The 15,021-nt window shown below is 43.5% G+C and overlaps 1 protein-coding gene and 1 pseudogene across 2 annotated transcripts in view; both read right to left on the bottom strand.

Moving 5' to 3' along the window:
* Positions 1–2,880, bottom strand: part of LOC310778090 (dedicator of cytokinesis protein 9-like) — a 126,171-nt gene extending 123,291 nt beyond the window's left edge. The window contains exon 1 of the mRNA XM_083638416.1: positions 2,752–2,880. Within this exon, the coding sequence (XP_083494542.1) occupies positions 2,752–2,871 (120 nt within the window). The 5' untranslated portion in view covers positions 2,872–2,880. The remainder of the gene's footprint in view (positions 1–2,751) is intronic.
* A 3,299-nt stretch (positions 2,881–6,179) lies between these two features.
* Positions 6,180–15,021, bottom strand: part of LOC310777900 (FERM, ARHGEF and pleckstrin domain-containing protein 1-like) — a 73,582-nt pseudogene continuing 64,740 nt past the window's right edge. Inside the window, exons 16-23 of the transcript XR_014554047.1 lie at positions 14,621–14,688; positions 13,993–14,082; positions 13,296–13,378; positions 11,238–11,350; positions 10,660–10,887; positions 8,223–8,330; positions 7,439–7,590; positions 6,180–7,341 (exon numbers count right to left, since the gene is read on the bottom strand). The product of XR_014554047.1 is annotated as an FERM, ARHGEF and pleckstrin domain-containing protein 1-like (transcript). The remainder of the gene's footprint in view (positions 7,342–7,438; positions 7,591–8,222; positions 8,331–10,659; positions 10,888–11,237; positions 11,351–13,295; positions 13,379–13,992; positions 14,083–14,620; positions 14,689–15,021) is intronic.

The raw sequence follows: 15,021 nt of genomic DNA, 5'->3' as shown, positions 1-15,021 counted from the left end.
CAATAAACAAAGGCAAATTGTGGGGACTGGGAGTGGAAGAGCACAGAACCGTGCACTTGACTCCAAAAAACACCGTTTAGAAAAGCCCTGTGTGGCCATTAGCTATGTCACCAGATCACTTGATGTCATTTGATGCAAACAGAGGATTTAGTTTTATGATGATAAGAATCGTGACATGGTCTGGTCTGGTGAAACGGATAACAAGTAGGCAACTATGAAATCGCACAAATCAAGATAAAGTTATTTTTTGAAAAACATTGTTTTTCACTTTTTTTCATACTATGCACGTTTAGATGTTGAAGAACTCAATCTAACAAACAGTTTTACGATCACTAAATACTTATAATTTGGTAGCAAACTAAGCTTGTTCACCAACTTCCAGGGTGATTTTCTCTTGCTTTTAGGAGTACCAACATTCACACAAAAATAAAGAGAGTCCCGCACACTGTCCAAACTTGCAAAAATAAATTTAATTGTAACGTTTCAGTCTCAGACCTTTTTCAAACAAAAAAAGGTCTGAGACCGAAACGTTACAATTAAATTTATTTTTGCAAGTTTGGACAGTGTGCGGGACTCTCTTTATTTTTGTGTGAATTATATCCTTGTCCTACGCACCTGCCCCAAGAGAGATGTGCGGAGTTTTCCTTCGAAGGAGTACCAACATTCAAATAGCATACTTCTTCAACTATTTTCAGATTTCAATGTATGACACATCATTGAAATGCTTACAATCTGCACTTTCATCATCTTAAAAAGAAAAAAAAAACTCTAAAACACTAGAATGACCTTGGCCCACTTGTAGTTGGTACCCAAATCCCTGTCACAATTTGTTTCTGGGCATTTCATCGTTCAAAATGACAGCAACGTTATACTATATTATAGGCATACAATACATTTGTGCTTCAACGCCAACTGAACACAATCATCCACGATTGGGGGGGTGGGGGTGGTCACGGCCACAATCTTTCCTTTATGTCCCTGAAACAGATGGCTCTATTCCTCCTGGGGTATTTACATGTTGCATGGAGGAATTCATTACAAGCCGTGTGGACACTGGACAGGGGCCTTGTGTACAGTCACATTCTTGTCCCACTGAGAAGCTCCGACACCACTCCGCCTCACTCAACAGCACAGCTCCACTGACAGCTCAGCTGCCGACCATCATGTCCATCAGCCAATGAGCCACAGAGGAGAGGCCTCTTAGCACACACAGTGTTGGAGTCAGGTCCAGTCTGTCTGACTCCAACTTCATTCTGAGTCCTGGACTCATTTTCATGACTCGTGACTCGACTTGGACTTGAGCACTGATGACTTGGATTCAGACTCCAACATTCATGCATTCGGACTCGGACTTGTTAATTGGCATAAGATATTGTAGCTATATTAATACCATTATTCAATTTTGTGCAAGGGCAGGCACATGTGTGCCACCTACATGTGTGGATTCACATGTTCAGTAACTCTGGACTCAAACTCAGGTAATGGGGACTCGACTTGGACTCGACCTGGACTCTTCTTTGGTGACTCGAACACTGGAGACTCGAGACTTGGACTTGAGACTGACCTGTAGCTGTAGCTGACCATAATGGTTCTCAGCAAATGAGCCACAGAAGACACACTTAAGGCAGCATTACGATGGGGTTTGTTCAATACGAAACATGTTGATTTCCCAACACACATACTTTGTATCCCTTCTCCTCCCTCAGCCGGGCTCCTCTGGCAGAACACCAGGGAGAGAGAATGAATAAATAATATGAAGGTGTGGTTGGATGTCTGGGATCTTGACTCAGGATTCCATTTCCCTGACAGAGAGCCTGGCCGGTGTACGTTTCAGTTACCTAGCAACGTCTTCAGGAAAGTTGGAACAATCACACCAAACACCAAACACCCAACAACACACTCGGACGCACACACACCCCTCTTCCCTCCGGGCCCTTGGGGAACTGATACCGAGGGGTGCTGCTGTAGGTTCCCGTTAGCCAAATGCTCCACGCTGGACGGTCAAATTCATCCTGACCCCACTGTCATTCGATAGCGCCCAGGTGTACCAAGCATGAAACTGAAGCCAAGTGCTTTCCCTTACGCGGAGCTGGCGTCTCAGTGCTTCTCTATGAAAACTGATTACAGATGACACCACAAACACCTTGATCAGGCACAGATTTAGAACAGCTTCTCAAAGACAAAACATGTGAGTGTTGGACCGGTCCGGACAGGTGTAGTTTTACAGGTGCTTTAAGGCATTTTCGAATAGGAGTATGCACGCACATCCAAAACAAAGAGGGCTGGTGCTGCTGAGCCAAAAAGTGAGCAAATCATGAAAGACACAAACAGCTGGCACACTGGAAGTGCCACCTTAATAGATAAGTGGACATTGGAGCCCTGCAGTGTGCAAGCTGTTTTGTTTATTTCATTCTTTGAAGTATTTTGCCAATGCTCAAACAATGTGCATTCAACATAGTTTTGGAGATGCATATAAAAATGTATAAGTTACAAGCAATAGACACAGTTGTGTCATAAACATGTTTAATAGATTAGCACAAGGATCCACCCAAAATTTCACTCCCACCCGCACGCACGCACACGCACACGCACACGCAGAGCGCCAGACTAGAGCTGTATTTTCAGCCTCAAACTCCACATGTAGCCTACTCTCACCAGCTGATCTGGAGTCGGCAACCTCGTGGCCGACACAGCGCGTACAGACAGTATAGTGACCAGTGTATGGAGGGGGATTTTAGAATGTGTACTTACCACCAGCACGGACGTCCTGACCACCTCAGAGACACTTTGCCTGAGCTCGGCCGCGGTGCCAGGCTTACCCAGACCCCGGGTAAATCTCCTGGTGGTCTCTGGATGCGCTGGAGTCGCCATCGCAGTGCGCACCACTGCGCATCAATGAGCGTCGAGTTGACTATTATGATAAACAGAAGTACAACAAAGTAACTTCATCCACGTACCGCTCCTCCGATCCCCACTACTAGCGCGCACCGTGAGTTTGAAGCTGGATCATGCCGACTTCTCGATCTCATATCTTATCGCTTTTCAAAGTGAACGTGCGTTGCATTATTCCGAGCTCTGCCCCCTTCCCCTCTGGATGTAGTACAGGTAGTGTTGTCATAATAAAGTAGGCTATCCTCTTGTGTAGTGTTTCATTGGCCGTCCTGCGCCAGACAGGAGGTGTATTATCTCATCTGGCTGTCTGTCTCCACGGTGCACTCCGCCCCTTTCACCGGCTTGGCCTGCCCACCCTGCAGCTTTCTGTCGCTCTGGTAGGCTCTCAGGACTGGACTTTGGACAGCAAGCATTTACTGTATGAACGAGTGAATCAATATTTTCTCACACAAACAGGAACACCGGGGAACATAGCCTACTATATTTTCAGCGTGTAGCCTATGTAATTAATAGTTATTCTCAATTCACACCAGTCAGTGAGTAGCCTACAGTAGACTATACTATAGGTTACATTTTCTCAGAATCATAGGAATATAGTGAGATATAAAGTAATTAAGCTGGTTCACTGAATGTCAATATCATTCAAATAAGTGATACTAAGATGTATTAATTTATCTGCAATATTAACCTCAAAGTTGTAATATATAGCTACATCCACTGGGCTTTCATGCATCTAGAGGTCACAACCTTGTCCTTACCTCAAGCAGGCTACCACAGCAAAACACAATAGACCCTTTTCACAACAACCGTTTGAGGTGGGAAAGCAGGTCCCATGTTCCAGAGCCCTCATTAATGTTCAGGGCCGACCTTGCACACCTGGGGGCCCTAAGCAGGATGAGTTTGGGTGTATATAGCCTACATTTATATTATAATTATTTTAAACAGAGATAGTTATGAATGGGCTCTTTGGAGTCACAACAGTCTCAGCTTTGTTGCCATTCCAATTCCATGACTGTAAGTGTGCAGAAATATGAAAAGAGAAAAAGGCTGGGGGGGACGGTGGAGCAGTGGTAGTGCCGTTGCCTCACAGCAAGAAGGTCGTGGGTTCAATTCCCACCTGGGACGCTGTGGGAGCAGAGGGTGTGTCCCCATCCCCATGTCCGCAGTGCCACTGCCCAGGTGGGCTTGTCAAAAAGGTGGCGTTTGCATGTTCTCCCCATGCTCCCCTGCGATTTCCTCCAGATAACCCATGCTAAAAACATGCAAAAAAGAGAGAGAAAGGCTAGAATAACATCTTTTCACTGCATGCTGTGTCTTTCAGACCCTGCAGCTCTCAAACCCTCTATAGCTGATTATGTCTCACATGGCTGTAAAGACTCCTGTGGTTCTAATGAGTCCAATTTCATCTTTTAGATTTTGTATCGCATGTCTGTACTTTTGAATTTTGAATTGGAAAACTTTTACCATTACCATATTATTCTGTAAAGCACTTATACAAAAGCTGCCTTGCCTTGCCTGTACTGTGATGAAAATAAGTGTCAGACAATGCTAATTATGGTCATAGGGCATTCATACAACAGTAAAGCCATGTGGAGCACTGAACACTACACAATAGGGGTTAAATGATTAATTTGTAAGGAAGGGTTGCAGCTTGATAGCTGACAAGTTTAAAGGTGCACCCCGGATACATAATGATTTAAAGTGCCTAAGTAACGACACAAAGAGACCAAGCTAAAAATATGTCCATGATATCAGGTTCAGTTAGTGAGAGAAAAGCATACTGTAGACTGTGGAATCAAGTAACCAAATTGAACAGGGTGAAAAGGAGAGAATTCTATCAGCAAAGAATAAAAGGAGTCCAATATGATGGTAAAAAGCATAAAATAATGTGTTGATGATATTATAGGTAGAAGACCTTTTGACTCATTACCCTACTGTTCTCTTTGATCAAATTGGATTTTGTTCCTATATTCATCCATACAGGACTAGAACAGCCACTGGACTACTTTCATTACCGTGCCCTAGAAGTAATGCAATGAAAAAGACTGTTATATAGAGCCTTTTCCTTATGAACACACTTCCTCTGGATCTTCAAAACATTCCTGAGAAGATAGTAAACGAGTAAAATCACTTTTTAGTCTGCACCTCTTTTACCATTACTATTCGTTTATCTAAACTCCTACCATGGAGCAAGCTAACATAACATGGTTGGTGGTACCTACCTATTCTTCTGGATGTCTAGTTTCCACCACTAACACCAGTCCAGAAGCTCAGCTCTAGCTTAAAAATTTGAGCATGTGAGAGCTGGTCAAAACCAGACATCTGCCATCTTCTTTCCACAGGGGCCCCCTGGCGGCTGCGGGGCCCTAAACAGCTGCTTACAGTAGTTTGCTTATATGGAGGGCCGGCTCTGTCAATGTTATTGGTTACACCTGCTTTATTTCCTGATTTACCATCTCAAAACGGTTGCTGTGAAAAGAGCCTAGCCTACCACGTTTTCATGAGGATATAATGTTAAATTCCAATGAGTGCTTTGGTGTTGTTTTTAGGATTTAAATTATTTGGTTTGTTTCAGAAATGTACATTTAAAAACTTTCTTTAGGTCAACAAACTATGAATATTTCTTGCATTTTCCCATATAGCATAGAGGATGAATGACTTTCAATAATAATAATCATCATAAACTATGCTGCTTATATAAAGCTCACAATGCAACCAATTTACAGAAGTAATGGTGGTAACTAACTATATTGCACTGTGTTCATCTCTAGAGTCAGGTTAGATATCAACAGCTTGTCATTCGTTGTGTTGGACTGTGGTGACCTGTCCAAAGTGCTTCCCTGCCTTCAGCCCAATGCATGCTGGGATAGGCTCAACCCTCTGTGACCCTGACTAGGATAGACCAGGTTAAGAAAATGAATGAATTCATGTTTTTGGCAAGAGGACACACACTGTAAAAATGTGACTTGGGCCCATTACTTGTATAGCAATAACTGAATAGAAATGTACAGCAACACATTAGATGGTGCTTGTAGTGTGGTTGAACTAAGCTCCTTGTGCTATGATGCCATCTATAGGTCATAACTGAATGTGCAGAAACAGGGAGAGCAGTCATAGGTCTATTTTCACAGTAAGCTGAGGTGATGCTGGTGAAAACATGCTGTTGTGCTACTTGAACTGCAACAAAAAACAAAGCGACACAATTCTGTTAAGTTAAAGTGTTGTTTTTTTATTGCTTTCACTTCCAAAGAGCTCTCAGTTGTCTGGAAAAACATGGCAATTCCAAGTTTTCCATCTCAAATGCTACACTGCAAAACCCTGTCATATGCATATTTTCATTCATTTTAGACCCATAAAAGATCAATCTATATAAGGGAGGCAGCCTAGTCCAATGAGGGCAACGGCGCTTGGAACTGAAAGTTTATATCTTGTTTCACACATAATCTTTAAAGCTTTCCATTACAGTTTCCTTCATAATACACATATTATGAACATGTCTCACATTTTCTCATTCAGCTGAAGGCAAACTTCAGCTTAATTAAAAAACAAACTCAGAAGTATCCATACAACAAAGATCAGCAAATAGGAATATTTACTTTACTTGAAATGGCATTAGTGGTGATGGTAGCTACCTGGCAACATTGTGATCGATTCTAGATTTATGTCAATATTACAACAAAATAGCTTGATATTTCCAACACTGTTTTTGACAAGAACACATTGTGCTGAGCCAAGTGTGAATAAAGCACCAAACTTTAAAGGGCGGCCTGTTTTTTTCATGACTTTTAAAATCTCATGGTAGGAGATCCTCCTCATCACCGATGTAATAAAATAGGATTAGAAAGTCCAGGACACTGGTAAAAATCAGTTTGGCACTGAAGTTATAGGATATTTCAAAGCAGCCGTATTCCATAAAATGAACAAGTAGACAAAACCCTCATGACAATGCAGTGACCGTTTGACCATCTAAGAAAGAATGCTGAATATCTATATCAACATGTTTCTGCTGTAAAAACAACCAATGACAAAAAATGTAAAACCAGAAAGATAGGAAGTGGTTCAGACCATTAGAAAACAGTATAAAATGACATCCTAAAAAAGAGGTTTCAGAGTTGAGTAAAAATGCCAAAGAAAATGCAGTCTCTGATGCAGTCTAAACCAGCGGACATGTCACCATTAAAGCATTAAAAAGCACCAAATGTGCATGGACACAATGTACAAATGTCCCAGATATGTGTCGAAAAGAAAAACCAAGAGTCCGGGGGGACAGACGTGAGTGGCGGCAGATGCCACCAATGGGAGCTGGGCGCTCTGCAGACAAAGCCAGATCCCTGGGACAGTATGGGAGGGAATCGAGGTGAGCAAACTCAGTGAGGGTGGCACTCTTTCCGGTTCAGGATGCGGGTGCGACTGGAAGAGACCGTGGCGCTGCGGATGACCTCCATCCACCTACGGGGCAGAAAAAGGGGCTTTCATCAGGTCCCTCAACATCCTCCACACATCAAAACACTGCGATAATGTGCATCTGGATGAACGGGACCCGTACCTTTCAAAAGTGTATTCACTCTCGGAACGGAAATAGTAGACATGGGACTTGAAGTGCAGTTTGAAGACGTAGTCCTTGTGGATGTTCTCAGACTCGGAGGGGATGGTGACTGAATAGCCCAGCAAAGGAAGGCTGGCCAGGGGATAGTCATCCTGAGGAGAACACAGTCAAACTTAAACATTTCATTCCCTTTGTTATAGAGCTGCAATGATCGATTAATCGATTAGTTGGCAACTATTAAATTAATCGCCAACTATTTTGATAATTGATTAATTGGTTTGAGTAATAAAAAAGTCAAAATTCTCTGATTCCAGCTTCTTAAATGTGAATATGTTCTGCTTCCTTTACTCCTCTATGACAGTAAACTGAATCTCTTTGGTTTGTGGACAAAACAAGACATTTGAGCATGTCATCTTGGGCTTTGGGAAACAATTTTCTGACATTTTATCGATCAAACAACTAATCGGTTAATTGAAAAATAATCATCAGATTAATCGACAATGAAAATAATCATTAGTTGCAGCCCTACTTTGTTACAAAATATCGTTGAAATTTCGAAGGCAGCTACTGAACATTTTCTGGGGCAGGAACTGCAATGAAATCCACAGTGTCGAAAAGCGAGCTGATAAAAGTGCATCATGGGAAAAAGCTCTAACGTGGCACACAGAGCTGACATTCTACATGGAGATGTGATGCCTTAAGTGCAGAAGAGGGTAAACAGAGACGAGGAGAAGGTATGTGTGGGAGGATCTGGTATCTTTGGGGACGTTGAGATGATCCTCACCTGGTGGTTCTTGTAGAAAAACAGGCTGAAATTGGTGAAGACCACCCAGAGCTTCTGCCAGCCGTTGCTGTTCTTGAACTTCCGCAGCAAGTTTCCTGACAGCTGATTCTACACAGACAGAAAGACATTGTCATAAAAATCTTCAACTAAAGACATTCGCGAATATTTCAAGACTACTGTACTAGGACACTTGGATTTCTTTTGACAGAAAACAAGCAGGAAGAACTAATGAAATCAAACTTCTGAACTTATTTTCTCCTGTCAAAATGCGCAGTGAATCCAATGATGCTAAGCCTGGTACTGTACCTGGCATAATAGTGGTCTATCCGAGGCAAATACAGTACAGCAGGAGAAGTGAACTGAGGAAAACGCGTAACATTTGACAACTCTAATGTACTGGTATGTTATGCCCAACTGCCATACGGCTTCTATCATAAACAGATGTCTAACCTCCAGCTGTGAGCCATATAAAACCAATCAACATTGTGTGCACTGATCTATATGGAATGAATGATGCAGTCGAGAAAATCAAATTCCATTTTGTCTGTAAAGCACTTTTGCAACTCTGGTGCTATTTAAATAAAATGATCATTCTTAGAACCATGAGTCACAGTTGTATGCAGAACGCATAAACAAGCCCTCTCCTATCTTGCCTGGCTCCTTTACCTCTAGACTCCTGCAGGATTCACTAAAGGAGAGGCTCTGAACACGGTACCAGCAGATAAGAGCCAGAGGCACTGGTCCCTGGCCACTGGGGGGCCCCACCAGGGGGGCCACTTTCTCACTGACTGGACTAGGGTTCTCTACCACGGAGAATGGTGAAAGAGACAGAGAAAAGAGACAAGAAGGGAAGAAGGACAGAAACACACAGAGAGAGAGACTGAGTAGGTGTAACACACGCATGCAGTGGCAGGGAGAGACAGGAGGGGCGGCGGCGTGTCCGGGCAAGGCTGCGAAGAGGATGTCGTCACCGCTACAGAGGAAGAGCAGAACTAGATCAGCCAGATCCAGTCTGTTAGTATGAGATGAGGACATCTTAGCACATCTGCATACTGCTCCCTCTCTGGCTATTTATAGACGCTCAGAGATTTGAAGAGCCAGGGGAGGAGAAAGGAGGACAGAAGCACACAGGAAAGTTTAGATAAGGATGTCACGCTGGCTACTATTAGCCAAAGGAGGGAAAGGTGGAAACAGTGCCCGCCACAGAGCGGCTGATCACGCCTGTGATGATGGTTGAGGTTAAAAAATAGAGAAAACACTACTTTTTTTCTCCCCTTTTGTCCCTAATTGTACTTGGCCAATTCCCCCTGCTGTCCCAGTTGTTGCTCCACCCCCTCTGCCGATCTGGGGAGAGTTGTAGACTAGCACGTGCTTCCTCCAATACATGTGCAGTCGCCAGCCGCTTCTTGTCACCTGACAGCGAGGAGTTTCACCAGGCAGGACATAGTGCGTGGGAGGATCACATTGTACCCCACCAGTTCCGTTCCTCACCGAACAGGCAACCTATCCGACCAGAGGAGGCACTAGTGCAGCGACCAGGACACATACCGCACCGCACCGGCTTCCCACCCGCAGACACGGCCAATTGTGTCTGTAGGAACGTCTGACCATGACGGAAGTACCGCTACTGGGAATTAAACCGGGGTCCCCACGGTGGTAGGCGAGTGTTTTTACCTCTAAACTACCCAGCCACTTCCATACAAAAGTCTTGAAGAAAAATGTACTTTGGAGATTATGTCCTATCTATAAGCAGTGTTGGGGGTAACTCATTACAAAAGTAACATATTACATCTAATATATTACTTGTAGCAGTAACTCAGTAATATAACTTATTACTTATAGGGTTTCAGTAATATTATACCAGTTACTTTGTCAAGTAACTCAAGTTACAAATTGATTTTTTTTTAAATCAAAGAAAGCACATATTTAAATAAAGATACAATCATTTCCTAATCAAACTGTGTGTTTTTATGCAAATAACCACTATAGATGACAATAACAAAGGAAAAGAATAACATTTAGAATTTTGGATTGTTTACACTGACTTCAAGGCGGTTGACATTATTTTTTGGGATGGTTCCGGGGCGGCGATGTCATTCTGCTGCTGCTGTTGTTTCGGTGAAAGTAATGCAAAAGCAGTGTATTAAGTTACTCTACACAGACAGTAATATTGTAAAGTAACTTATTACTTTCAAATGAAAGTAACTAGTAATATGTAGTATATTACATTTTGAAAGTAACTTGCCCAAAACTGTCTATAAGCATACTGTAGGTGAGGCGGCGATGGAGGATACTGTTCCCACTGAGAGATTATCACACAGTGAATTCACATATAGAAATATACAGCACACACTCAGATACAGATACAGATAGAGAACGAACGAGGCAGGAGGGGAGGGGTAGGTCTGAGGTTGAGGCTGATGTTTCGGGCTGGTACCTCCACGACTACGCTAAAGTCCACCATGGACACAGATGTGTTCCTGTGCCAGCACACGTGCACCGTGGTGTTACCACGGTGAGGGGCGGGCCTCTCCAGCGAGCTGTGCGATGCGGTCATGTCGTCCTCGGACTCCGCCTCCACCGAGGAGTCCTCAGGGCATTCTGGGAAAGTCAGGAGGCTGTTACTACGAGACGACTAGGACGAGGGGGGGGGGGGAGGAGGGTGCTAAAACACAGAGATCAATCAGAGGTCAACAATAGTCCTGTGTATCTGGAATTGGAGGTGTTGGGTTCAACTAAATGATACTTACAATCGTGCCGAGGAAGGGATTAGTCTGTTTCACATTTGTCCACGGTATTTACTTACTTAAGCAGTGCATTAACATGTCATCGCAGGTATGTTCCCCAAATGGTTTTTGAGAGTAATGTCCATTTTCTCCTATGCACCTTGTTGACCAGCAACACCAACAACAGGATACATTTCCCATACAGAATAACAAGTGAATCATTGTCTAAGTCGCACCTTATCTGGAAAACTGGCAAGCTAATATTGCTGTTATGTATGTGCCAACTTACTATTGTCAGTCAGAGTGCTGGCCAGCAGGTCAGTTGAAGGCCCGTTGCTAGTTTCTGCCATGTCTATCGCCATTTTAATGTCCTCCATCCACTTCTCCATGTCTGCCAGAGAACTGAAGGGAGACAGACGCACAGAAGACGATGCAGCTGCTCAGCTTGTCCCACGAGAAAAACAAGCGTGTGTCACGGCAGTGCTAACAAAGGTCCTGCTCAGGTTTCCCACACCTTCTCAAACATCAAATTCAAGGACGTTTCAGGACCAATTACTCCAAATTCAAGTACCCAACACGGCATAGTTTGAGACGCAGATCAAGGTTAATTACCGTTCCACTGCAGGCATAGCTGAAGGTTCACTTGACGTTAGATTTCTCGCTTGTTTGCCACTGTTTAACCTGCATCATTCAACTAAAATCACTCATGCACGCACATGACCACGCCACACTTTCTTGAGGCAGGTGGCGCGTGAACACGTGCGCAGCGCGTGGTCAAGAGAATGCCTTTTGGGGCGAGTCATGCATTCATTCATTCAGTCAGGAATGGTCAGTAAGGAATGGATAACATCAGTGATGATACCATCAGTGATGTCATCCTTCCTGGCTGAGGATAAGTTCAGTGATGATGTCATCAGTGATGATGTCATCCGCAGTGTTACACAGCTGAACATCTGCCAGAGATTGAAGATATCGAAAACATCTTTAAACCTGCCAAACTTGGGCTCTTGAAAGATGTAGTTTCCTCGAATGGGCTTGAGTTGCACGAGGTCGCCTGGTTGCTACATGACACACGTGGTCCTGGGCCCAAGTTGCCCTTGTTTTGTCTCAAATTCACAAACCTTCAAGGAGTTCAAGGACCTGTGGGAACCCTGCCTGCTGGAACCAGAACATCACAAGCCTGATCGCTGCGACGGCCAATGTGTGAGCATGTGTCCTCACAAATTGACCTTGAGCAAATCACTGAGTCCCTACCTGCTCACTCAGTGAAAGTCACATGTAAATGCAAGCTGAAGTAATCCACTAAAGCTTTTTCTTTTTCCTGGCCAAATGAAAATTTGATGTGGTTATGTTACAAGTGAGCAGCGTAAATAATACATTTGCACTTCAGAAATTGCTCCACACCACAGAAAAGGAAATGCACACAGAGTTGCTAAGGGCTACATGTCAGGCCCAGATACTAGACCAGGGGTGGGCAACTATTTTTCATGGGGGGCCACATGAGAAACCCAGACTGTTGCCGGGGGCCGAACAAATATTGTCATGCCGTAACCCATGGATGGGCAACTTTGATGATAGAGAGGGCCACAAAAAAATTTCCTCGCTACCAGATTTTCCTGAGGGCTGAACGGCGCCAGCGCGAAAAATTTGGGGCATTTGAAGCCAGGTTTAGAGGAATAACTCATTTTAAATTAACAATTGTGATGTCATTATTCAGTCTTAACCACCAATATTTGATCCTTTTCCTCACTCACTCCTATGTCACCACCTGCTCTCCCTGCAGGGCTTGAAATTAACTTTTTTCACAACCTGCCAATATGGCTGCTAGATTTTAAAGTTACCAGCCAATTAGAATTTCCACTAGCCGAAATGTTTTTCTTGAAATAAACCAGAATATGAGTGGGTTAATTTAAGCATAAGTATCAGTAAGTGGCCCGGGATTCTCAAAGCCTGTGTTGAGGGTCACACAAGAACAAAAATGCACTCTTGAAGCTAAATAAATCCAAAACCAACAAGTTAATTATTTAAATTTCTACTTCAATGTAGAACAGTCATTTCTTACACATGAGATTACTTTTAGCCTTTTAGTCATAAATATTATTAAAAGATATTCCATATTCTAGACTGAAATGCTATAACAGAAGAGTATTGCCCAGAATGACATGAACATTTGGACACTTATTCAGCGGGTATATTGTTCAAGTGCACTGTAAATTTTTTTTTTTTTTTTTTTGCAATTCCATCGCGGGCCACACAGGGGGCGCCCGCGGGCCGCATAGGGCCCGCGGGCCGTATGTTGCCCATGTATGTACTAGACAGTCTGTGTGTCGTCAACCACTGGTCTTACCTTGCTGCCACGACCATCGACTGCTGCTGTCCAGCCAGGGTGAAGGCGTGAGGCACACCCCACTCATCTTCACTCTCTCTGATCTGGAAGAGACACAGAAAAGACATCAGAGAGCAGCGGTATGTAGGACAGCAAGGCCTGAAATAGACAGAAAGGGAGGGAGGGCTGTTCAACTGAGAAGTGAGAGAGATGGACATGGGGAGTGGGTGCAGATGTTGAAAGAGCTGCTGTTCAACTGAGAAGTGAGAGAGATGGACATGGGGAGTGGGTGCAGATGTTGAAAGAGCTACAGTTCAACTGAGAAGTGAGAGAGATGGACATGGGGAGTGAGAGAGATGGACATGGGGAGTGGGTGCAGATGTTGAAAGAGCTACAATTCAACTGAGAAGTGAGAGAGATGGACATGGGGAGTGAGAGAGATGGACATGGGGAGTGGGTGCAGATGTTGAAAGAGCTACAGTTCAACTGAGAAGTGAGAGAGATGGACATGGGGAGTGAGAGAGATGGACATGGGGAGTGGGTGCAGATGTTGAAAGAGCTACAGTTCAACTGAGAAGTGAGAGAGATGGACATGGGGAGTGAGAGAGATGGACATGGGGAGTGGGTGCAGATGTTGAAAGAGCTACAGTTCAGCTGTTATGGGCAGTACAGTAAGTAAGGACAAGCTGGTGACAGACTTGAGAGGGCCACAACTCACTGTCATGCCATGGAGCGGCAGCTGACCGTGCACTTTGAACTGATTGGTCGCCGTCATTCCTCGGCTCGTGTAGAAAATCACGTCGTTGAACTGCCACCAGACGAAATGAGAGACAAAAGAGAAAAAGTCTAAATTGTCTTTCAAAACTAATGACTGTGTATTCTGTTTACACGAGCTAAAAGTATGTAATCAAGTAAAAAAAAAATACAAAAAAAGCTCTATTTATGATTAGTCAGCTTTGATAGACCTAAATGACATTAAGCTTTATGGAGTGGAATGACTTCTATGGAGAAACATCCGCCATTAAATGACACTGACATCATAAACACTCCAGGAAGAGTTTTGTGCAAAGGAAAGAAATAAGGAAACAATAATAAACCTCAAGTCGGGGTTTTACAGACTTTTATGACCCAGGTCCCACATTATTATAATTATTTATTTCCTTGTTCCTCAAAATTCTATTTTCAACTAATTCAAACCATAAGACTGTCAAAGTTCTAGGCGAATTTTAGCAATGTGTATTTGGAAAGAAGTGGAAAGAGTACACGATTATTTTTTTCCACTGAGATCACTGGACTAAATAATTAGATTAGTGTGATGTGACCTAATCTCAGGAAGTGGGCATTACAGGAAAAACATTCGTTGCTGTAGACCTTTTCCAGACAGTTTGCTGAGGCAGCCTAACCTGATGAACTCCTGAGAAAGACAAAGGGGCATATTGATGAGACAGATGAGCGGTGTCAGTCAATGATATTAAAAGCAAATCTGGAAGTGAAGAAAAGTGGGAGACAGAATTTAAGTGACACCACTTCTTAAAGGAGAGCTTTGCTTTCTTTCCAACCTGGATCCTATTTTCTTAACCTTTTGTGTCCAAGTGACTAATCTGAACAACAATTTCTGAATTTAGTTCAGTATTGACCAAGATCGCTTCAGCTGGCAGCCGCGGTGCACGTATGCTACGCCTGCCTCGGCTCTAGGCCCGTGCATGCATGTCCTCTAAAAGAGCTTGTTTTTTCCACTGACAGATTT

Source organism: Poromitra crassiceps, assembly GCF_964638095.1.
Source record: "Poromitra crassiceps genome assembly, chromosome: 6".
Taxonomy (NCBI): Eukaryota; Metazoa; Chordata; class Actinopteri; order Beryciformes; family Melamphaidae; genus Poromitra; species Poromitra crassiceps.
The sequence above is the reverse complement of the archived record's forward strand: the minus strand, read 5'-3'. Positions and strand labels throughout refer to the sequence as shown.